This window comes from Anser anser, assembly GCF_964211835.1.
Source record: "Anser anser genome assembly, chromosome: 10".
NCBI lineage: Eukaryota > Metazoa > Chordata > Aves > Anseriformes > Anatidae > Anser > Anser anser.
In genome coordinates, this window is record NC_139730.1 from 24,841,488 (window position 1) to 24,864,962 (window position 23,475).

The window sequence follows — 23,475 nt, forward strand, 5'->3', positions numbered from 1 at the left end:
ACATCTGTACTCAGTGTGATGCCTACAGACAATCCTTTACTGTTGGGACCTGTATATTTTTCTGTGCCTTCAACACAAACCCTTTGGTACAACTAGTTCCCTACGTAGCTGCCAGTTCACCACTCAGTTGCACTTCTGAAGAGGAAAAGCTATTTCCCTCTAACGTAGGAGCACATACTCTAAATGCAAGCTTCACTCAGCTGGTCATTTACTGCAGGACAAGATTTGAAAACTGTTGTGGAGATTCTGTTGGGTTTTCTGCTTACAGAAAAATTAAGTGCCAAATCGCCCTCTACTCCGCTTTGTAGTGCTGCATTTAATGGAGATTCAAAGAATTTCATTTGCTCCTCCGTTTATGGACAACGAGCTGAAGGAACAGGTACAGCACATTAGCCTGGAATGCCTTCCCTCCCAACCAAAGTAAACTGGAGCTGTAACTAACACAAGCAGAAACAAGGCTTCCACGTTTTCAGCTGAATAAAGTTCCAACAAAATCATCCTCTGGGATTTGAAGCTTACTTCAAATTACATGCCAACAGCTCTTTTCCCTGAAAGGTCTTGCCCAGTTCTTACGTCATAGTAAAGTGTATACCTATAAAATTTACAGTTAACGTCTTCTCTTAGTTTGTCCAATTTTTGCATTATCGCTCAGCTGTGTGCTCATTCATAAGCTGATGCATGTATACAAGCTGCTGCTCAAGTCCTACGTCTTGTTTGCAATTCTTCGTTTCCTTGTTGCCAGCATATTGTAAAGCGGATCCCTGCTGCTACTCGCTCTAGAAGAAAAGGAATCATCGGTTTGGTTACCAAATACCCGCTTCTGGAAACCAGAAGTGTTTTGGTCTCTCTTCCCTTCGAATGACTCCACACCTCTCATCAGATAATGGATTGCTGACCTAGAATCAGAGAACATCCCAAGGTGGAAAGGGCTCACAATAATGAGCGAGTCCAACTCCTGGCTCCACACAGGACCACCCCAAAAGCAGAGCCTATGTCTGAGAGCATTGTTCAAACACTTCTGGACCCCCGTCAGGCTCGGTGCCACGACCACTGCCCTGGGCAGCTGTCCCAGTGCCCGAGCGCCCTCTCAGGGCAGCACCTGAGGCGCACGGGGCTCGGCGGGGCGGCCCGGGAGGGGAGGAGGACGGCGGGGCGAAGCGGCCGCTCCCTCAGAGCCGTCTCCCCGCCGCCTCGCCCGCACGTCGGGGCTTTTTCGTGTCGGGGCTTTTTCGTGTCGCGCCCTCGGGCTCTCGCCGCGGGCGACATGCCGCTCCCCAGCGCGGACAGCTTGCGCGCGGGGCCTGCCCGCGGCGGCGGCGGGAGGGAAACCCCAACCGCAAAGCCCTCCCGGCAGGGAGAGCTCGGGGTGAGGGCCGGTCCGGCACCGACAGTAAAGACACGCCGGAGGAAACGCTCTGCTTTTAGCCGTGAGCACCGCGGCCAGGTTGAAAAGGCGTCACGCTGGAGCTCCGAGTTGGGCGGCGTTCCGAGGCCGTTGTGGCAGTTGTGGAGACGGCCTCGGCTGAGGTGGCGGCTGCTGTCGCTGCTGTCCCCTCTGTCCCCGCTGTTGCCGCTGTTCCCGGCGCCTGGAGACCCCCGGCAGCCCCCTGTGACAGGACCTGTGGCCCCGGGGAGCAGGTCCTGTGGCCCCCTGTGCCCGCCGCCTCGTCGGCCATCCCGGCAGCAATCCTGCCAGCACAGAATAGCTCACCGGCTTTACGTGCGTTTCAGGGTAAAGTGACGATTAACTTCTATTTCCTGGCTTGGGTGCTGCTTTATTCTTTAACGGAGCTTCAGGTTTAAAGGTTAAACTCAGTTCTGTCAAGGTTAAACTCAGTTTCGTGAATGGCATCTTGGACAAAATCTTAAGCTGTGATTGACTCTCTGCTTAACAGAGGCCAAACGTGTACCTACTGAGAAGCAGGTCATAGGTGATAAGCCCTCACAAATTAACTTGCTATCACAAAGTGACGCCCAGAAAAAGTGTATTCAAAAGCTAGGCTCATTATAGAATCACAACCAAGCCATCATGACTGGTGCAGTAGACAGTGAGGTAGAGGGTGAGCCCTGGAAAGACAGAAGTAAAGTAGCAGCGAAATGCAGGTACCTTTGTGCACACGAAGCAGAAAAGCGCAGGCAGTAAAGTAATAGTGCTCCATTACTAGCGTGAGCAACAATTATATATAAATCGCAACCATTATCTATTAGATAATAGGTAATAATTAATAGATAATTGCAAAGCTCCAAAAATGCAATAAATAACTGATTCCCCTCAGAGAATGTCATTTGCATTTTTATATTAAAAAGACTCCAGAGTTGTAATGGATTAAAATCCTACGAAAGTGAAAGAAATGGCATCAGCCACTAGTTCTGCAGAAGCTAAAAGTAATACTGATAGAGTTTTGATGGAAATTTTTCCTTTGTGTGTTTAGCTTGGGGATTCCTTTTAAATCATTCATACCAGCAATTTAGTTCTTCAAGGCCGTTTCTTTGAGATTAAGTGACAGGACTTCTACTACTCTTTTCTTCTTGGAATGCTTCTTGGTATTCTTACGTCAGCCAGAACATTTGTCTCTGTCGCAGATGAGAACAATGACCATAGTTAACAAGCCCAAATCTTCAAAGTCTAAAAAGCCATCTTCAAGGCGGTCTGGCAAATCCAAGAAACCGAGTACTAAAAAACCGATGTCACGCACCGCAAACTGGGGCCGGATACCACCTGCAGAAGATTCAAGCCAAGTCTCTGTGGCCCAGGGATGTGGAGGTGCTATTTATTGTAGATCCTCTGAAAAATCTAAGCCTTTTGCCCAAAGAGATCTAAGTAAGTGTGCGCTTTATCCTGCCTCCGTTTTCTTCAAAACAAAAGTAGAAAGTGCAGTTCTTACTTGTTGCACTGATAGAGAACAGGACTACTGTGAATAAAGACTTCCAAAGCGATTCTCCTAAGGCAACTGAAGTGACTGACGTTACAGAAATTAATTTTGATATATTTACAGTCGACAGAGAAATATGGGGAGCATTTTGTAATGCACTGATTCATCCATATCTTTTCTGTTTTGCAAAGAAAAGTGTTCGATTGTTGCTATTCACAGGTTCCATTATTCACAGGTTTTTGAATGCTAAGATTGCTCAGGAAAAGATCTGATATTTGTAGGGGTACCGTCATTCCTAGTTATTTGTTTTTACATTGTCCTTGCATTTATTACCATATAATTTCAAGTCTAAGTTTGTGGTTGAAGTTATAATAAGGAAAAAAGCATATAATAAGGAAGAAATTAAAATGGTTGACTAAACTTTTTTTTCCCAAAACGTTGTGTTGACCAGCCAATTTGAAGATGGCGGTATTAAAGGTGTCTGCAATAAGTTTTTCTGTTTTGGATTGTAGCTAGTTCCTCTAGGTGCTCCCGCAGAATAGTATTTTTACTATGCCTATATATACTTTATATATTCACTATACCTATATATACTTAATACCTTTCTTAGAAACAAACAAACAAAATCTCTTTTTAAATATAACTTTCTTGCAGTTGTTAATGATGGAATTGCTCCGCCACAAAGGATTCTTTTTCCACCTGAGAAGATACGTATGGATTGGCAAGAAACACAAAGTGTTGGAGTTGGCCTGTACAATCTTGGCAACACGTGTTTTCTTAATGCTACTCTACAGTGTTTGACCTACACCCCCCCACTTGCCAATTACATGCTTTCTCTTGAGCACAGCCAGTCATGTGAGTACTTTCTAACAGTATTTTAAATCTGTTGGATAGCTGTGAAGGTGAAAGAACAGCAGTGATTCTGTGAGACAAACTTACTTGCCTGATTTTACCTGTAGAAGCTGGCTTTGAGCATTGTATTAGCAGTGGGCTTGGAATAGCATATGGAGTGCGTTTAATGCACCATGTGTTTTTTTTGTTTGTTTGTTTGTTTGTTTTTTTAAAAGGATCTTTTCTTGCTTCATGGGAATAATGAAGTGCATTGGACAGTAATGCATTTAATGAACATTTGGCATTTGGGCTATTTGGGCTTCCTGCTGCTAGAAAGGCAATAAAATTTAGGATGTTGGCATCATAGGTCTTTAGTCTGCACAGCCGAGGTTCCATAATGCACTACAATAAATGGTCTGTTCGTTGTTGAACCAATTAAAAAAAAAAAACAAAAAAAACCTAGAAAGCAATATGAGCTGTTATGAACACGACTAGATTTTTTTTGTGGGACTGTATTAAAATCTAGACTGATTTTGTCCTAAATAAAATGTTGTACTATAAAGTAAATGTTGTACTAAACCTGTATGCTTTTTAGGCTGGTATCTTTGTATCGATACCTAGAAATTTAACTGTTTTCTTCCTGTATATAGAAATCGTTTCAGTTAAGAATCCTGTTGAAAAAAGGAGGGCAGAAGTACTATTACATACATTACTGTAATTTTTCCTTTCTCCCAAAGGACTCGTAGCTCTGTATCATGAAGCTCACCTGACAGCACTGTGCTGAAAATAACCCACATTCTCTTAATGCTGTATCATCAACGTGAAATATTCTTTCCTCATACATTTTGCAACCTGTGGAGTTCACATTCCTGTTCTTAGCGTTCATGAAAGCACATAATCCACAAAGTGATTATATGAAGGTGCTTTATTAGGCGCCGGAAGTTAGGGGCATGCCTGCCCAAATCTAACTTCGTCTGATTTGTTCTCTTAGTTCTCTTTTATCTCCTAAGATACTACATATGCATTAGGTTTCACAACTCATCTATGCATATTCATTTCCTAGCTCCACCTAGCCTCGCTTCGTATGCTAATTATCTTATCAGTCCTTCTGCGCTTGCGTATCACTCTCTGGTGGTCGTCCGGGTGGTCGTCGGGATGAAGTAAGATGTCTTCATCAGAGTTGAACTTTTTAACCTTTCCTTTTCACGCATGCTCTCTGAGCCCTTGGTCTCAGTCCAAACCGCAAGGTTGGTTTGACCCAGTTCCCAGAGTCCAAGAAGCCCCAGTTATCTAGATGTCTTGCAAATTGAGCATTCTTTTAATCCTCCTTACTCCTCATCATGAATTGGTGCATTCTCATGTTACCCTTGCACATATATTTTGTATCTTCCAAGCGCAGCCTCGGAACAGTACATCGCAAATGTAACATACTAAACAATATTGTATTATTTCTTCTTCTATTACTAATATTTCCGCCCTTTGAAAGCATTTCACTCCTTTCGAGGAGGGCAAATGCTTTCACTAACTAACTAAAATATTTTACACTCAGTGCTCACCAATAATATAACCACGGAAAATTACATCATTAAGAATCAAGGAAATTACAAAGATTAGGATTGTCACAACATTTCATAAGTCCACCACTTCTGCTTTATGTTACGTTCACCCTTCTGGTTGGGTTCACTTGATCTGAAACTGATCTTGTCTATTCGGTTTTCATTCCATTTCACCTCCTGGGTTCCTCAGATTCTTTCTCTGAAATCCAAAGTTGTTAGATGCCGGTGGAGGATATTGAGGATGTGGTTCCATTTACCGAGCAATAGTTTGCATCACTGTCCGGTTCCAGGTTGTCTTCCTTAGAATCAGACTTTTCAGCATTATAAATGTTAACCAAATTAGTACCCCTACAATCACCAATATAATTATTGTCTCCAGTAAGGACTTAACCCAATTACTAATATTCCATCCACTAAAAATTTTATCCAACCAGCTTGTTGTCATATCTTTCTCTTCCTGTTCTGCATCTTGTTCCACTCGAGCCAGTTGTTCTATGTCATGTTCTACATCAATAGTCACATTTGGAATGTGGATGCAGCAATGATCAATACGATCTTTTAGAAATCCACATACTCTATGTTCCTTTAATAACAGTGTATCTAATGCCAATCGATTTTGTAGCACCATTTTAGTTGTAGATTGTAGTTGGATATTAAGGTCTCTAAAGCCTTCTTTTGTGGCTCTCGCAAGCCTACTCACTTGTCCTGTAAGTTTATAAATCATTTCCCTATTTCGATAAGTAGCTACCTGTGCAAATAGAGATTCTAACGCCCAACTGAATTTTACTCCATCCGAGGGTTCATGCCATGTATCTTCATCTGCCCCTTCTTCTAAACTTCTTTTTGCCCTACTAATTTGTAGGGTTTCCAACTTTCCCTTAAAAGGAGACTTTTTCCATATTGGACGCAGTGTGGGGAGGGAGTCCTAGAGTTATTTCTTTTACTTCCCCATCTATCGGTGGGTGTGTAGTCCAAGTTCCATTACTGGCTGCCCATACAAATTGTCCTGGACTTTGTATGGTACTATAGCTACAATCCACTGCGACTTGACTAGCCTGGCTATTTCTTTCCAAATTGTACTTAATTCCTCGGCAAGCACATCCTGCCCTAAGAGCTATCAATACCGGAAGTAAGTGCTCGATGTCTTCATTATTATTGTCGCAAGTATATTTCTTCTCACAAGTCCACCAAGCTACCTTTGTTGACTCTTGTCTACCACTACTGTCAACCCGGCTTACTGTATAAAACTGATCAGTTCCATTCTGCTTTCCCTGCCATTTAATACACCATGATGTATTCCCTCCATACTGGAATTTCTGCAATAAACTTACTGTCCAATCACTATCCCACCCTTTCATTCCTTTTGGCTCATTTTTCTCTTGACATTCCCAAACAATCTTTTCTCTAACTCCTTCTACTACACGTAGTTCGTCGTAATAACACTGTCCCACATTCTTAAATCTGCCTATCATTATGAAATGGTAGTTCTTCTTCTTTTCACATTCAGACCTTGATGTTGGGGGGCTCAGTTTCCTATAGTATTGTGTAACATTTATCCTCTCTAGAACTTTCACTTCTTTACATTGAATTGTTTCATTTCCTTTTACTTGGGGCAGTGGCAGGTGGTTATACCCCACTCAAGCGGGTCCCCTGTTGCTTTTGGAATGGGCAAACAAGCAGTAATTCTATCAGTTCCTTTCATTATGGCAAAATCTTTAATCAATCCTACCAGTAAATTCTCTGATGGTTGCCTGTGTGGGATCTGTACCACTTGTGTCCATGGTACCTGGCCCTCTCTTTTTCTTCTAGATCCTTTTCAGTGGGCTACTAATATTCCTTTATCCAATTTTGGATATACCAATATCTCTCTTATCCCGTAATCTGTGCTATTTTCATGTGTTACCACGCACCGGCAATTTCCTTTGTTGACTTTAGTAACACTAAACAGGGTTAAGGTGGTAGCTCCTCTCAGTTGTTGGCCCAATTCTATGGTTATACTTACGTACGCCTTCCCCTTCCATCCAGCCTTCAATCCTGTATTGTCCCTGGTGGTGTCTACGTATATTTCCTGGCTCTGTCCGGAGTCATTTATTTTTCCCCAGACCACCTGTAGAGAGCTAATTGTTATCGGTTTATCGTTGTGCATTCCACATTCCAAAGTAACATTTTCTCCTTTGAATATTTCCTCTTTCTTATATCTTCCTGGTATTTCTAGGAACCCAATTACAAGGTATTTACACAAAACAATTACTGTTATCGTTACTGTTGTTAAGAACCCCAACATTGTATGGTTATACGCGCTTCATCTGTAGTTTTGTATCTCCGATTGCTCGCACTGACCAAAATTCGGGAACCTTTTTCACCCGAGTATAATGAATCCAAGCATCCACCCCTTCTACCTTTACAGCTGTAAAAGTAGTCAATAATACTTGATAAGGTCCGGCCCACCGTTCTCTCAGGGGTTCTTCATTCCAGTTTTTAATGTACACTCGATCACCTGGCTGAAAGTCGTGGACAGGATTTTCCAGTGCCAACGGTCGGTTCCACACCAGAACACTTTGAAGTTGAGCTAAAGTTTTACCAAGAGACAATATATAATTATAAACATCCTGGCTCCCTGTTATATGCATATTAGGATTTGGTTCTGGGGATTCATAAGGCTTTCCATACGTAATCTCATACGGGCTTACTGACATTCCACTCCTTGGCTTTATCCTTATTCTCAGTAAAGCTATAGGCAAAGCTTGTGGCCATTGTATTTTGGCTTCCTGGCAGATTTTACTGATCTGTCCCTTTAGAGTTTGGTTCATCCTTTCTACCTGTCCACTAGATTGGGGTCTCCATGCAGTATGTAAATTCCAAGAAATTCCTAATAGCCGACTTACGTCTTTAACCACAGATGAAACAAAGTGCGGCCCCCTATCCGAGGATATTCCTAATGGTACCCCAAACCTCAGAATGATTTCCCGCAGTAACCATTTTACTGTCTCTTTAGCTTGATTGGTGTGACAGGGAAGGGCTTCTGGCCATCTGAAAAAGGTGTCAACCCCTACTAACAAATACCTACATCCCCTAGTCCTAGGTAACTCTACAAAATCAACTTGCCAGTAATCTCCTGGTTCTATTCCTACTCTAACTCTTCCCATTTCAGCATGTTTTCTTGCTACTGGATTATTTTTCAGACAAATCTCACACTTTGACATTACTGATTTTGCCATTGTTAATATATGTGTAGAGATGATGCTACGTTTTAAAATGTTACCATTGCCTCTGCACCCCAGTGACACTCATTATGTCTTGTCTGAAGTATTTCTCGCATCACCAAGGGGGGTATTACTACCTGGCCCGTAGCGGTTACATACCGTCCATCAGAGTTCTTTCGGGCCTTTAGGAGATGTACTAATTTCTCATCCTCTGGTGAATATCTTGGTTCCTTGGGAAGATTAAGACAAGTGGGCCTACCTTGAGTGGTACCAAAGCCATTACATTCCACACCTCCCGAGCAATTTGTCGAGCTGCTCGATCTGCCAGCCGACTCCCTTCTGATATTTTCAAGGTTCCTCCTTGATGAGCTTTACAGTGCATAATAGCCACTTGTTTTGGTTTTTGTACCGCATTTATCAAATTTAACACCTCCTCTTGATAGCTTATATTGGCTCCTTGTGAGGACAACAGCCCTCTTTCTTTCCATAATGCTCCATGAACACGGACTACTCCAAAAGCATACTTTGAATCTGTCCAAATATTTACCATCTTTCCTTTACTCAGTTCCAGTGCTCGAGTTAGGGCTATCAGTTCTGCTCGCTGTGCTGATGTTTCAGGTGGTAAAGGTTTTGCTTCGATTACTGTCTTCAGGGTTGTTACTGCATACCCTGCATATCGTGTTCCATTCTCCACAAAACTACTACCATCAGTAAAAAGTTCCCAGTCATACCTTTCAAGGGGTACATCCTTCAAATCCTCGCGGCTCGCATGGGTATGTTCGATTATTTCCACACAATTGTGTTCCAACAGTCCTTCTTCTGGAACAGTTCCTAGAAATACTGCTGAATTTAACAGGTTAGTTGCTTTCAAGGTTACGTCATCTTGTTCAGTTAGTATTGCCTGATATTTCATCATTCGGCTGGGTGATAACCAGTGGCCCCCCTTTTGTTCTAAAACAGTTGTTACCATATGTGGTACAAAAACTTCAATATGTTTTCCCATTTGAAGGCAAATAATTTTCTACTATCTTTATCAAGAGGTATGCAAAAGAAGGCATCCTTTAAATCTATCACAGTAAACCATTTATATATCTCTCTCACAGATGTTAACAATGTGTAAGGATTAGCCACTACCGGGTGAATGTCCTTTGTTATTTCATTTGTTGCTCTAAGATCTTGTACCAATCTATACTCACCATTCGGCTTCCTTACTGGAAAAATTGGAGTATTGTATTCCGATTTACATTCTTCCAGAATCTGATGTTTGAGAAATTTGTCAATAATTTTCACTGTCCCCTGCCTAGCTTCTATCTTAAGTGGATATTGTTTGATTCGAACAGGTTTGGCTCCTTCCTTTAATTCCACCTTTACCGGTTGTGCCAGTTTCGACTTCCGTGGTATATCTGTTTCCCATACTGTTGGTATAACTGCATTTTCTACTTCTCTTGGAATATTAACAAAGGGTTTATCTTTGATCATTAGGATTTGTCCTACTTTGGACTCAGGTACCTTCATTATTAATTCTCCATCCTCAAAGGTTATTGTTGCATCTAATTTAGCTAATAGATCCCGTCCCAAGAGTGGAATCGGGCATTCTGGTACATACAAAAATTCATGGGTTAGTTCCTTACCCCCAAAACGCAAATCAAGGGGTTTTAAGAATGGCCGTTCCTCCTCCTTCCCTGTGGCTCCAATTATTGTAGTTGTCTTAGTTCCCAATCGTCCTTTTAAACTATTTAACACTGAATATGTTGCTCCTATTACATTTACAGACTAATTAACACAGAGAAAGAAGCTCCTGTAACCACCACCAACAACAAATTCAAGCCTCTCTCTTCGTTTCCTAGCTTTATTTCAACTAGTGGACCTGCTAGGGTAGATGCCCCAGGTCCCCGTCATTTCTGACTGTTGTAAGTTTATCCTGCAGCCTAAGACAAATTCTTTCTGATATCAGGGGCCGATTGCCCTAGGAAGAGGCTAGCCAATTGCCTCTGTTTGTTTTCTGAAGCCAGGTCCAAATTTTCTGTCTTTTTTTTTTTTTTTTTTTCCATTGCATTTCAAAGTTGGTCCAAAAATTCAAAAATTCCATAGGGTTTTCTTTTGGACCTTGTTGGAACAGATTCTCAATTCCCAATTTAACCAGATTTTGGTATTTACATAATTTCTTCCGGGGTGGTAAGGGTCTCGGAGGGGGGGGGCGGGGAGGGGTCGGTCAGGGGAATGCAATGGTTGAAAGTTCCCTGAGCGGTCCCATTGGCAATCTGAGTTTACACAGGAACTCAGGTTGTTTTAAGAGTTAGCTGCTTTTCTGTTTCCATGACAACTCTCTCCCGGACCCATCATGGTCCCTCCGCCCCAGAGGGCTCACACCACGATTTTGAGATCTCAGCCTCCGGTTGAGGCGGAACTATTAACATTCCTACATCCTCTTCCCCTGCTCATTCAACTTCAAACAGCTCTGTTAAATACTACATGCCACACAGCCTTTAACACCTTCAACAACCCTTTTAACACTTCCTTTATCTTCCTCCAGCCTGTACTTTTCTAATGCCAACACCAAAGGCTCAGTCAGGGACCAACTTAATTCCATACCTTTTCCCTCCAAGATGCTGAAACAACATATCAGTATACAACATTTCATCCTATTTTCCTTCTCTCCTCAAAAACAACATTAATTGCAAGACACTGTTATAGTCGATTGATCCATAAAGTGGCCATTTAGTTTATATAGTGGCCACAATTGATTGCAATACTTAGTGGAAATCCTCTTGCTTTCCGCGCCCCCTCCACTCCCCCTTCCGACAATATCCTTGCAATGTGCCAATATACACCCAAGGAGGCTTTCTTTAAAACGTCTTTGTTTTGGATATTACCCATTTCCTTGATTTCCCATTCCCTTTTATTTATTTATATTAATTACTGTCCCTTGTTTCAATTTCCACGCAAACCTTTTTATTGCAGGTTTTTACTATGTTTTCCTAGTCTTCTCAAATGTCCCAATTCTCTGGGATTAAACTCCACATACAAACTTCACTATTTCAGATTATTAATGAGCCCCGTTCCAATCGTAAATCCACAGGACTTCGGAAAAACACCTGAAGCACTCAGCCTTCCGTCTTCTAGACAAACAATACCACCTTTTCCACAAAATTTACATTTCAACAAGGCCGAATTTCAAGCCGAATGCTAATTTTTCTCATGCACTTTGTTAGTAAGCCTACACAAAACAAGGAATCACTCCTGTGTATCCATCAAGACGGGGGTTTAAAAGGTATTGAGGCCTAAATAAATTCACTCTCCCCCTTCTTACCAAATTCCCAGGGCTCAGGCCCGAACCACCAAAGAAGTGGCTCTCCGTTCTACCGCTTTGATAATCAGTCAGCCCCCCTCCCCCGATACTTGGGAAACAGACCAAACACCACCGCAAATATACCGAATCTTTTAAACTGTTACTTAGATAATGCTCCCACCTTCCTCCTTGTCACACTCAAAACATTTAAGAACGAAATAGGATTGCAAGATGCACCGCCGGGCCCGTGTATTGGGCACCACCAATCAACATTTGGATAAAGCAGCACTTCTTTTCGGTCTGTCATGCGCTTCGTTCATCTCCGGCCGCTCCCCTCGCGGAGGATACGGAACCGCGGATCGGAACTCCGCACTCGCTTCGTAGCGATGCTGCGTCTCACTCACAACACAATCATGCAATCACACAGAGAGGGCCCTTGCACTCTCGCTCACAAAATAACATTAATTGTAAGATAGTATTGTACTGTAAGGTTCCGTTTTCTGGCCAACTTTCTTGATCTTCTAGTTCATACTGTGGCCACCAAACATTACAGTAATCAACCAGTTTACCCTTTTGTAACTCCTGCCCGAAACACCCCTCCTTCCAGTGTGCTAATAAACAGCCCAAAGGGGAGGATCGCGGTACCGAAGCATTACCGCCCAGAATACTTTTAAGTTTTTCCATTATCAGCTATAGCTTTTACCGAACCGAACCAGATGCTGAGCCTGCAGCAAAACCAGACCACTGATGCCGAACCTGCAGCGCTTTCGCGACTGTCTGACGGACGGCGCCTAGGCTTACCACGGGAATTCCCTAGCCCAACCGTGCGTGGCTTTCGCCGCGTCTGACCGGCAGGCTCCCAGACCAGATCGGTACAGATTACCAGAAAGCACCTTTTTCTTACCCTTTCAGAGGTACGTTGTGAGCAGCGGGGGTCGGTCGCGGCCGATGGCTCCCCGAGAAACTCCTCGGTGCCGGCTGGAGCGTGATCAGTTCGCTAGCCGCCTCAGCAGTGCCCACGAGGTCCCATCTGGGTCGCCAAAATGTTAGCGTTCATGAAGACACATAATCCACAAAGTGATTATATGAAGGTGCTTTATTAGGCGCCGGAAGTTAGAGGCATGCCTGCCCAAATCTAACTTCGTCTGATTTGTTCTCTTAGTTCTCTTTTATCTCCTAAGATACTACATATGCATTAGGTTTCACAACTCATCTATGCATATTCATTTCCTAGCTCCACCTAGCCTCGCTTCGTATGCTAATTATCTTATCAGTCCTTCTGCGCTTGCGTATCACTCTCTGGTGGTCGTCCGGGTGGTCGTCGGGATGAAGTAAGATGTCTTCATCAGAGTTGAACTTTTTAACCTTTCCTTTTCACGCATGCTCTCTGAGCCCTTGGTCTCAGTCCAAACCGCAAGGTTGGTTTGACCCAGTTCCCAGAGTCCAAGAAGCCCCAGTTATCTAGATGTCTTGCAAATTGAGCATTCTTTTAATCCTCCTTACTCCTCATCATGAATTGGTGCATTCTCATGTTACCCTTGCACATATATTTTGTATCTTCCAAGCGCAGGCTCGGAACAGTACATCGCAAATGTAACATACTAAACAATATTGTATTATTTCTTCTTCTATTACTAACACTTGGGCCACAGAGACTTGGCTTGAATCTTCTGCAGGTGGTATCCGGCCCCAGTTTGCGGTGCGTGACATCAGTTTTTTAGTACTCGGTTTCTTGGATTTGCCAGACCGCCTTGAAGATGGCTTTTTAGACTTTGAAGATTTGGGCTTGTTAACTATGGTCATTGTTCTCATCTGCGACAGAGACAAATGTTCTGGCTGACGTAAGAATACCAAGAAGCATTCCAAGAAGAAAAGAGTAGTAGAAGTCCTGTCACTTAATCTCAAAGAAACGGCCTTGAAGAACTAAATTGCTGGTATGAATGATTTAAAAGGAATCCCCAAGCTAAACACACAAAGGAAAAATTTCCATCAAAACTCTATCAGTATTACTTTTAGCTTCTGCAGAACTAGTGGCTGATGCCATTTCTTTCACTTTCGTAGGATTTTAATCCATTACAACTCTGGAGTCTTTTTAATATAAAAATGCAAATGACATTCTCTGAGGGGAATCAGTTATTTATTGCATTTTTGGAGCTTTGCAATTATCTATTAATTATTACCTATTATCTAATAGATAATGGTTGCGATTTATATATAATTGTTGCTCACGCTAGTAATGGAGCACTATTACTTTACTGCCTGCGCTTTTCTGCTTCGTGTGCACAAAGGTACCTGCATTTCGCTGCTACTTTACTTCTGTCTTTCCAGGGCTCACCCTCTACCTCACTGTCTACTGCACCAGTCATGATGGCTTGGTTGTGATTCTGTAATGAGCCTAGCTTTTGAATACACTTTTTCTGGGCGTCACTTTGTGATAGCAAGTTAATTTGTGAGGGCTTATCACCTATGACCTGCTTCTCAGTAGGTACACGTTTGGCCTCTGTTAAGCAGAGAGTCAATCACAGCTTAAGATTTTGTCCAAGATGCCATTCACGAAACTGAGTTTAACCTTGACAGAACTGAGTTTAACCTTTAAACCTGAAGCTCCGTTAAAGAATAAAGCAGCACCCAAGCCAGGAAATAGAAGTTAATCGTCACTTTACCCTGAAACGCACGTAAAGCCGGTGAGCTATTCTGTGCTGGCAGGATTGCTGCCGGGATGGCCGACGAGGCGGCGGGCACAGGGGGCCACAGGACCTGCTCCCCGGGGCCACAGGTCCTGTCACAGGGGGCTGCCGGGGGTCTCCAGGCGCCGGGAACAGCGGCAACAGCGGGGACAGAGGGGACAGCAGCGACAGCAGCCGCCACCTCAGCCGAGGCCGTCTCCACAACTGCCACAACGGCCTCGGAACGCCGCCCAACTCGGAGCTCCAGCGTGACGCCTTTTCAACCTGGCCGCGGTGCTCACGGCTAAAAGCAGAGCGTTTCCTCCGGCGTGTCTTTACTGTCGGTGCCGGACCGGCCCTCACCCCGAGCTCTCCCTGCCGGGAGGGCTTTGCGGTTGGGGTTTCCCTCCCGCCGCCGCCGCGGGCAGGCCCCGCGCGCAAGCTGTCCGCGCTGGGGAGCGGCATGTCGCCCGCGGCGAGAGCCCGAGGGCGCGACACGAAAAAGCCCCGACACGAAAAAGCCCCGACGTGCGGGCGAGGCGGCGGGGAGGCGGCTCTGAGGGAGCGGCCGCTTCGCCCCGCCGTCCTCCTCCCCTCCCGGGCCGCCCCGCCGAGCCCCGTGCGCCTCAGGTGCTGCCCTGAGAGGGCGCTCGGGCACTGGGACAGCTGCCCAGGGCAGTGGTCGTGGCACCGAGCCTGACGGGGGTCCAGAAGTGTTTGAACAATGCTCTCAGACATAGGCTCTGCTTTTGGGGTGGTCCTGTGTGGAGCCAGGAGTTGGACTCGCTCATTATTGTGAGCCCTTTCCACCTTGGGATGTTCTCTGATTCTAGGTCAGCAATCCATTATCTGATGAGAGGTGTGGAGTCATTCGAAGGGAAGAGAGACCAAAACACTTCTGGTTTCCAGAAGCGGGTATTTGGTAACCAAACCGATGATTCCTTTTCTTCTAGAGCGAGTAGCAGCAGGGATCCGCTTTACAATATGCTGGCAACAAGGAAACGAAGAATTGCAAACAAGACGTAGGACTTGAGCAGCAGCTTGTATACATGCATCAGCTTATGAATGAGCACACAGCTGAGCGATAATGCAAAAATTGGACAAACTAAGAGAAGACGTTAACTGTAAATTTTATAGGTATACACTTTACTATGACGTAAGAACTGGGCAAGACCTTTCAGGGAAAAGAGCTGTTGGCATGTAATTTGAAGTAAGCTTCAAATCCCAGAGGATGATTTTGTTGGAACTTTATTCAGCTGAAAACGTGGAAGCCTTGTTTCTGCTTGTGTTAGTTACAGCTCCAGTTTACTTTGGTTGGGAGGGAAGGCATTCCAGGCTAATGTGCTGTACCTGTTCCTTCAGCTCGTTGTCCATAAACGGAGGAGCAAATGAAATTCTTTGAATCTCCATTAAATGCAGCACTACAAAGCGGAGTAGAGGGCGATTTGGCACTTAATTTTTCTGTAAGCAGAAAACCCAACAGAATCTCCACAACAGTTTTCAAATCTTGTCCTGCAGTAAATGACCAGCTGAGTGAAGCTTGCATTTAGAGTATGTGCTCCTACGTTAGAGGGAAATAGCTTTTCCTCTTCAGAAGTGCAACTGAGTGGTGAACTGGCAGCTACGTAGGGAACTAGTTGTACCAAAGGGTTTGTGTTGAAGGCACAGAAAAATATACAGGTCCCAACAGTAAAGGATTGTCTGTAGGCATCACACTGAGTACAGATGTTGTCCGCGAGTTCGTGCCCAGTGCACCGCGCCAATAAGCACCCAGAGTCGGAATGCACACCAAGGTCTTTTAATTACATAATTAATTACAGAACTCTGCAGAGTCAGGTACTTGGCTATCTTTCGCAAAGCAAGCACACCTCTGACTCGAATCACCGTCATTCATACACAGGAAACTTGTGAAAACTCTCTCTTTGGCTCCTTTTGATTGGTTATTACAGCTCACCTAACTTTTCTCTACTGAGCTTGCGCATTACAGAGGAACACCGGGGGGGGGGGGGGGGGGGGGGGTGGTACAGGAGGAGGGGGACACACACCGAATCCCACATTAGCAAGGATTATCATTTTGACAGGTGTGATTTCTAATGTGTTAATGACCCTTAATGAGCAAAAGGTTACTACAGGCCAGTCTGGAGCTGGTTTTCTCCTTCTTGTTTTTTCCCTTTTATCCCTTCTCTTCCTTGCTTCTGCTAGCTCAAGGCTACCTGTCTCTCTCCTTCCTTATTTTCTCAGCTAAAAGACTACACAAGCTACAGGCCTCCCTATTTTCTTCAAGGTTTCCTTGCTTTTCTCCCAGCTTTGGGACTACACAGGTGTGCTGTGATATTTGCCAGTATAGCTAAAACTCATGCCAGTCTGCTCACGCACAATAAGCAGTAAGAGTTAAGGACTGGTTTCATCTGCTTTTTACATAGTAACATCCTCCTTATGTTTTAGATACGCTGTAGTTAAAGCTTAAAGTAGTTCAAGTAGTTAAGTTAAAGGAGTAAAGTTACTCCTTGTGGAGTAATTGCCTTAAGTGACTAGGCATTATAAGCACCCCTCCATCCCAAAAGCTACCCGCCTCCAAGGGGCAACCACCCCTCACTGAGCACATCCTCTGAATTTCTCGGAGCCTGTACCTTTAAACGCAAGCGAGGTAATTTCTACCAATCACAACCAAGATACGCATGACTGGAGTCACTCAAGCTCCACCTAAAAGATAGAAAATAATATAAATTGGCTTAAGAGAAAGGGAATGTTGGGGAAGATACTGTCACGAAGAATACCTTCTGACATCAGTCGACAGGCTGAGCCTCTCACCCCTCCCCCCCCCCGCCCACTGGGATGCTGCGAGGTAAGATCTGAACGCTTGGTTATACCAGGCGTCTCCACGGAAACTTAGAAATCTCTAGCGTCTTTATGCTTTTTAACATCTTAATACCTAGGCCGTGTACCTGTGCATTTCATGCATGCTAGCTTGCTTTTGCAGACAGTGAATTTATCACTGGCAATCCAAAGGACCTGTGTATCTGTTGCCGTAATAAACTGCACTTAATTGCATTGTTCCTGGCCGTGACAGTTCTCCTTGAACGCGACTAGAGCGAGGGCGTGCTGCGTTGTTGGTGGATCCGTGGCCGTGATAGTTCAGTACCCTGAAGCCGACCGGACCCGTAACGGTCAATCGGCTACACCCCTTAATGCGACACTACTAAAGGAAGAAGATGACAGGGCTTGCATTAGGCACGAGTTGCATTAGGCTTTGCATGTGAAAACATCCCCAAATAATTTCACATGGATTTAACGTTTTTAAAGGGAAAAAAACAGGAAGGTGTAGTCTTTCTGTAAGCTACAGCCCTAGATAGTTAAGGCATCAGCATTCATTCCTTTGCTTGACAACAAACTATGAACATACAGAAGAGTTAAATATTTTCATTGCATTCTTAAAGGCGATTTTTCAGACTTGTGCTTCAGTTGTTGGAGTTGAAGAAATCGGTAGACGCCCTTACTTTTACGTTAAGACCAAAATCTTTATCTAAGATTGTGTTATCTAACACAACTAAACTCCCACCCCCACATGTCTTTTTGGAACTTCTGAAAGATCTTTCTGCAGTCCCACTCTGATGGTCTTTCAGTTGTTGAACCTGAGCTGTGCCTACCGCACCAACGAATGCTTTCATGACACAGTATTTTGTCAAAGCAGTTTTGCTTCTTGGAGCTACAGAAGCAGCTCTGGCTACATGATAGGGAACTGTGCTGCACTGGCAAAAACAGACTTACTTACAGACTTAACACCACTTGCTAACTTGATCTATTTCAAATCTCATTTTAACTTTAAAGAGCAATCAGTTTTGCGGTTCCTGTCTTACTAAGTTGCCTTGTTTTGCATGGAAGGTCAGCCTGTGAATGTTTTGCTTTATTGCATGCTTCAAAAAAAGGCTGAGAGGAAGAGACTGGAGGAACCTTTTCTATTCTATAGACTTTCCCCCACGAATGTGGAATTGCAGGCTACTTGGATGAATGTTCGAATGTAAGGGAGCAAGCCTCAGCCAAAGGAGGTAGAATCCTTGCTTAAGAGGAAGTAGCAGTGTGGGGACATCTTTGCTTAATGGGAGCCGTTTAAACTCTTCATAGAAACTCAATAAGCTCTACATCTTATGTTTGGAAAGCAGTATGGTTACGCAGCTGCTAACCTAATGACTTGAGTCTTCTGCTCTGCAACCACGTTTTGTTTTCAAGCAGTGCATACATCAGTTTAGGCTTTGGACAAGGAGATTTGTAATGCAAATAGTGATAAACCAGAATCAGTGCTACTGACGAGTGTAATGGTGAAATGCAGCAAATCAAGTGTTCCTGGAGAACTGTGAGATTACAAAACCAATAAGCCATGAAGCACTTTTTTTTTTTTTTTTTAATCAATTCTTATATGCTGAAATAACACCTTCAAGAAAATCTGTTTATCCAGCCAGGCGACGGTGTCTACCTGTAAGCACAAAGGAAACGCCTTGAGAGTTCGTTTGCTGTATTTGAAGTTCTTATACCCTGCAGAAATAATTATTTAGAGTAACATGTAACTGAGGAGATCGTAGCAGGAAGTATATTATTTCTAGCATTAAATTGCTGCCCCGTTGCCAGTGCAATCTAGGGAGAGAACTGTATATAATAGTTAAACTCCCCTGGACTGACTTAAATTTTAAAATATTCTGACAAAGTAAGCTCTAAATCACTTGACATTTTGAACAGTTTTAAACGGGTACAAAACCGAAGCTTTATAAACCAAGCAGCATTTATAATGCTTCATATATAAAAACAATGCCTATTTTTAAGATTTGTTACATATCTATGTAGATACGCTTGCTGGAAAAGCCAGGTCTGTTGTAGACCAAATGCTGCAGATTAAGACTTGTGGCTTACCAGTTTCATTTCTGTATTTTCTTGGAAAATGTTTCGAGTTAGAGTTTAAATATAAAATGTAAATACTGTACAGATATATATTGAAATAAGTATTCCTTGGTGTACACAGGTGATTTGCATGACAAATACTCTGTATCGATCATTGTTAAAAACGTAATGTTCTGTGTAAATCCACTGCGTATTAATCTTTTCATTTATCATCAAGAGCTGTTACTTAAGCCTGGACATTCTCAAAAACAAAGTGTGAAACTATATACCATTGTGTAGCTCCTCCTTTATCAAGAGTACATGCAAGATAATTGCTCCTTTTTTTTTCTTTCTAGAGGATGATCATAGAATCATAGAATCATAGAATATCCTGAGTTGGAAGGGACCCTTAAGGATCATCAAGTCCAACTCTTGATACCGCACAGGTCTACCCAAAAGTTCAGACCATGTGACTAAGTGCACAGTCCAATCTCTTCTTAAATTCAGACAGGCTCGGTGCAGTGACCACTTCCCTGGGGAGCCTGTTCCAGTGTGCAACCACCCTCTCTGTGAAGAACCCCCTCCTGATGTCGAGCCTAAATTTCCCCTGCCTCAGCTTAACCCCGTTCCCGCGGGTCCTGTCACTGGTGTTAATGGAGAAAAGGTCTCCTGCCTCTCGACACCCCCTTACGAGGAAGTTGTAGACTGTGATGAGGTCTCCCCTCAGCCTCCTCTTCTCCAGGCTGAACAGGCCCAGTGACCTCAGCCGTTCCTCGTACGTCTTCCCCTCCAGGCCTTTCACCATCTTCGTAGCCCTCCTCTGTACACTCTCCAACAAGTTTCATGTCCTTTTTATACTGTGGTGCCCAGAACTGCACACAGTACTCGAGGTGAGGCCGCACCAGCGCAGAGTAGAGCGGGACAATCACCTCCCTTGACCTACTAGCGATGCCGTGCCTGATGCACCCCAGGACACGGTTGGCCCTCCTGGCCGCCAGGGCACACTGCTGGCTCATATTCAACTTGCTGTCTACCACGACCCCCACATCCCTCTCTTCTAGGCTGCTCCCCAGTGTCTCATCGCCCAGTCTGTACTTGCAGCCAGGATTTCCCCGTCCCAGGTGCAGGACCCGGCACCTGCTCTTATTGAACTTCATGCGGTTGGTGATCGCCCAGCTTCGATTTTATTTTGATTCGATTTTATTATTATTATATTTATTATTATTATTATTATTATTATTATTATTATTTTATTATATTTTTGATTGATTTTATTATGATTCGATTTTATAGCATGGATTATAACCGCTCTTGCAAGTGACCTTCTTTTAAGCACAACAGTTTAAATGATCAGGTTACAGAGAAAACCCTTTCACTGCAAAATAGATTCAATAAAGACTTGTGGCTTACCAGTTTCATTTCAAAACCCAAGGTGTTGGGTTTGATGGAAAAATGGTTGGTTTGGATGGTAAAAAGGTCGTCTGTTTTGATGGTAGGTTTAGTCTGAGTATTGAAGGCTTCCATCAGTAAGCTCTGCATCTGAAAGACAAAGGGAAGAAATGTCATTCCCTGTTGTGATACTCAACATGGAACTGTCTGGCTCAGTGGTTTTCTTTCTAAAGAGAGAAGTCACAACCCTGCACACGGCTTGATCTGCTCTCTAACTACAGGGCTGAACGGACTGTTGAAGGCAGCTTCCAAAGCCCTCCCATTAAACTGACTGCATTTCAGTTCCGTGCTAAAATTGGTCAACTGTACAGAATATTAGGACAAAGCTACCTGCTTTGATAGCAAACGGTAGATCTTAGGTAAGTTACATTCATTTGAAGGTTTGACTGGACGGCATCCTTGTTTTACTAGTGATCTTGTGGTCAAGCTGACCAAATCCTAGCCACAGAACAGAAGCGTTCAGAAACTGGCTAGAGAGAGCACTTAGGAATGCAGGAATTTAACTGCTTTAACGCTGCTCTTTCTCTCACGTATCTGGAATTTCCTTAAATCACAAATTATCACTAGCTATCCTTGTTAATTTATTCAAAGTAACATGAGTCCAGGTGAAAAGGCACACTCTAACAAGTCCTCAGTTGTTCCTAGTCTGCTCCTAGCTTACTTGAGAGGTTCAATACAGTAAAAAATAAATGAATAAATAAATAAATACCCTGCTGAAGTGGCCTTTTTTCAGATTAGATTCCACCATTCAGAAAATCCTGCTTAAGAGATGTTTTTTCTTTTCTTTGAAAGACTGACCTTCCCCCAAATGAAACTAATTAGTATCTTTAGGCTTGATGAAATACATGAATTTCTCAATTTACCAAAACTGCTTTGCACAGCCCTCCTATCCTGCTTATGTTGCAAGCAGCGTATCTAAGTGGGGTACTGTTGGGGTACGTCTCTTTCACTCATGTAGCCCAGTGATCCCAATGCTCTGGACTTGTGTAATGTGTGCAAGACATTTACTTTCTCCCTATACTTTTGACTGGTTTAGAAAAAACGAGTTCGCCATCTGCTGGCCAGAGAATTCACCGAAGCCCAAAGAGCATTAGAGCAGACGCATTTTCTTCTGTGCTATTCCTGATTTATCAGCTAGAAGAGACACAGTTTAGTACAATCAGGATTCTTTTGACATTAGTAGCATAAAAAGTCTATTTTTGCAACACTGGTATTTGAAAGACCTCCGTTCAGTCCCTAATTTTGTTCTTGATAATGGGACAGATTGTATTAATGTTTGCAAGAATGTGTGAACATCCAGCCTCCCCTCCATGTCGTATTTTAAGATTAAAACTTGTGGTCGTCCCTGTCTCAAAACACAGATATACTCTGCAACAATCGCACTCCCGCTTTAGCTTGAAGGAACTTGTCAGTGCCAGAATCTACTGACTATGGCAATTTACTTCATCATCCAAACCGGGCAGAATTTTTGAAAACCTCTTGCAAGATTTCACTTCTCCAAACATTATGTAAAAGACATTCAGCTGTAAAGCAAGAAGATGAAGTCCTTTGTTTCCTATGCCAGAATGACATTTTCAACACTGAACAGGATTGTCACCGACCGTTAACTGGTTGTTAAGTTGTGGCTAGGTATAAAATGTAGAAAATGTTTAAAAATAAAACTTGCCTTTGGATAGTGAACAGTCTTCTTCGGGGATTACTTCAGTTACCTGTAAGAGGAAAACAGATGATTTGGGGGGGGTGTTTGTTTTTAAGAACGGGTGCAGTCTTGCCAGTAATTTAGCTGGTATTTTTCAAAGTGACCTCTTAGAAACTTTACAGCTCTGTTGAATCAACATGTCTCTAACCCTACAATTAAATAATGCTAAAAGATGCAGCAATTTATCTTCCTGCAAGTGCTTATTAAGATATCTGAGTAACTGCGACCGTGGCTTCATCACAGATATATATATATATTTGATACTACACACTTCTGCTCAGAAAGAAAATCACGGAAAATGTAAAATCTCATTTGAGATGTTGAATTTGTTGCAGTGTGAGATCTTCTTCATCACATGATTCTATTCGTAATTAAACCATATTATCTACTGAGAGACCAAGATTACGACAAGAACAGCACAGAGTTCAGCATGAAGCCGATCAGGAGCTCAAGTTTGTATTTATTTTTTTGTAAGGAGATGTACCAAGCTGGCTTTTTTATTGTTTCATCAGCACATTTCTAAGCCTATACGAGCAGGGGAAAAAAAAAAACAACAAGTAGAACAACAGCAGGGCTCCTCAGTTTACAGCATGATGTCGCTTTTTCCAGGTGAAAAGCGGAGCCATAAGTGGCAGTACGCTAAAGCCCTGGCATGTTGAGATCCGAGAGGAGAGCTGTTTGGCCCTCCTTTTCACTCCTGGGAACCACATACCTCAAAACCCACAGACTATGGGATATATCTCAGAGAAATCTTGGGAAAGGAGAGCATGAAGAGCATGTTTGTAAATTTATTTCTCCCTGGGCTTCTTCTGCTTCTCCAAGAAATACTTGTTTGAATATAACTTTGGCAGCAGTACTTATGCTGTTTTGCACCCACCACATTTAAAACTCCTACAAAAAACTGAAAAGTTAGACTGAAAAGCATCTCTTTCCGTTCTACTTTGTAAAGCTGCATGTTTTCCTCATGCAAAACAACAGGGGAATGGAAGCTAGAAAAGGAAATGCTGAATGTAAAACAACACAGACCAAACCTCAGCCCT

General features: G+C 43.2%; 2 protein-coding genes across 4 annotated transcripts in view; one reads left to right on the forward strand and one right to left on the reverse strand.

The window, feature by feature from the left end:
- Positions 1-399: 399 nt before the first annotated feature.
- LOC310904788 (uncharacterized protein) overlaps positions 400-23,475 on the forward strand; it is a 339,287-nt gene continuing 316,211 nt past the window's right edge. Inside the window, 3 exon segments of the mRNA XM_083849957.1 lie at positions 400-1,732; positions 2,584-2,821; positions 3,528-3,728. Coding sequence (XP_083706083.1) covers positions 992-1,732; positions 2,584-2,821; positions 3,528-3,728 — 1,180 coding nt within the window. The 5' untranslated portion in view covers positions 400-991.
- LOC310904714 (uncharacterized protein) lies at positions 4,177-13,316 on the reverse strand. 3 transcript variants are annotated; one of them, XM_083849832.1, is made up of 3 exons: positions 8,723-12,640; positions 7,758-7,829; positions 4,401-7,367 (listed from the first exon to the last, which is right to left on the reverse strand). In XM_083849832.1, exons 1-3 carry the CDS (start codon positions 9,464-9,466, stop codon positions 7,077-7,079), a joined length of 1,107 nt encoding a protein of 368 aa, XP_083705958.1. In that variant the 5' UTR covers positions 9,467-12,640; the 3' UTR covers positions 4,401-7,076. The 3 variants fall into 3 exon arrangements, 1 of the variants encoding a protein (XP_083705958.1); XR_014588567.1 differs by lacking the exon at positions 8,723-12,640 and adding an exon at positions 12,657-13,316 and having other exon boundaries at positions 4,177-7,829; XR_014588568.1 differs by having other exon boundaries at positions 4,177-7,829; positions 9,195-12,640.

What these genes read in the sequence shown, in the direction of transcription:
- LOC310904714 (XM_083849832.1), bottom strand. Translation starts at nt 9,466, where the DNA reads ATGGGAAAACATATTGAAGTTTTTGTACCACATATGGTAACAACTGTT. An exon ending in TGGCTTTGGTACCACTCAAG is followed by an intron (nt 7,830 to 8,722) that starts GTAGGCCCACTT and finishes GTAAAACTTTAG; the next exon opens with CTCAACTTCAAAGTGTTCTG. An exon ending in TGTCCACGACTTTCAGCCAG is followed by an intron (nt 7,368 to 7,757) that starts GTGATCGAGTGT and finishes AGCTCTCTACAG; the next exon opens with GTGGTCTGGGGAAAAATAAA.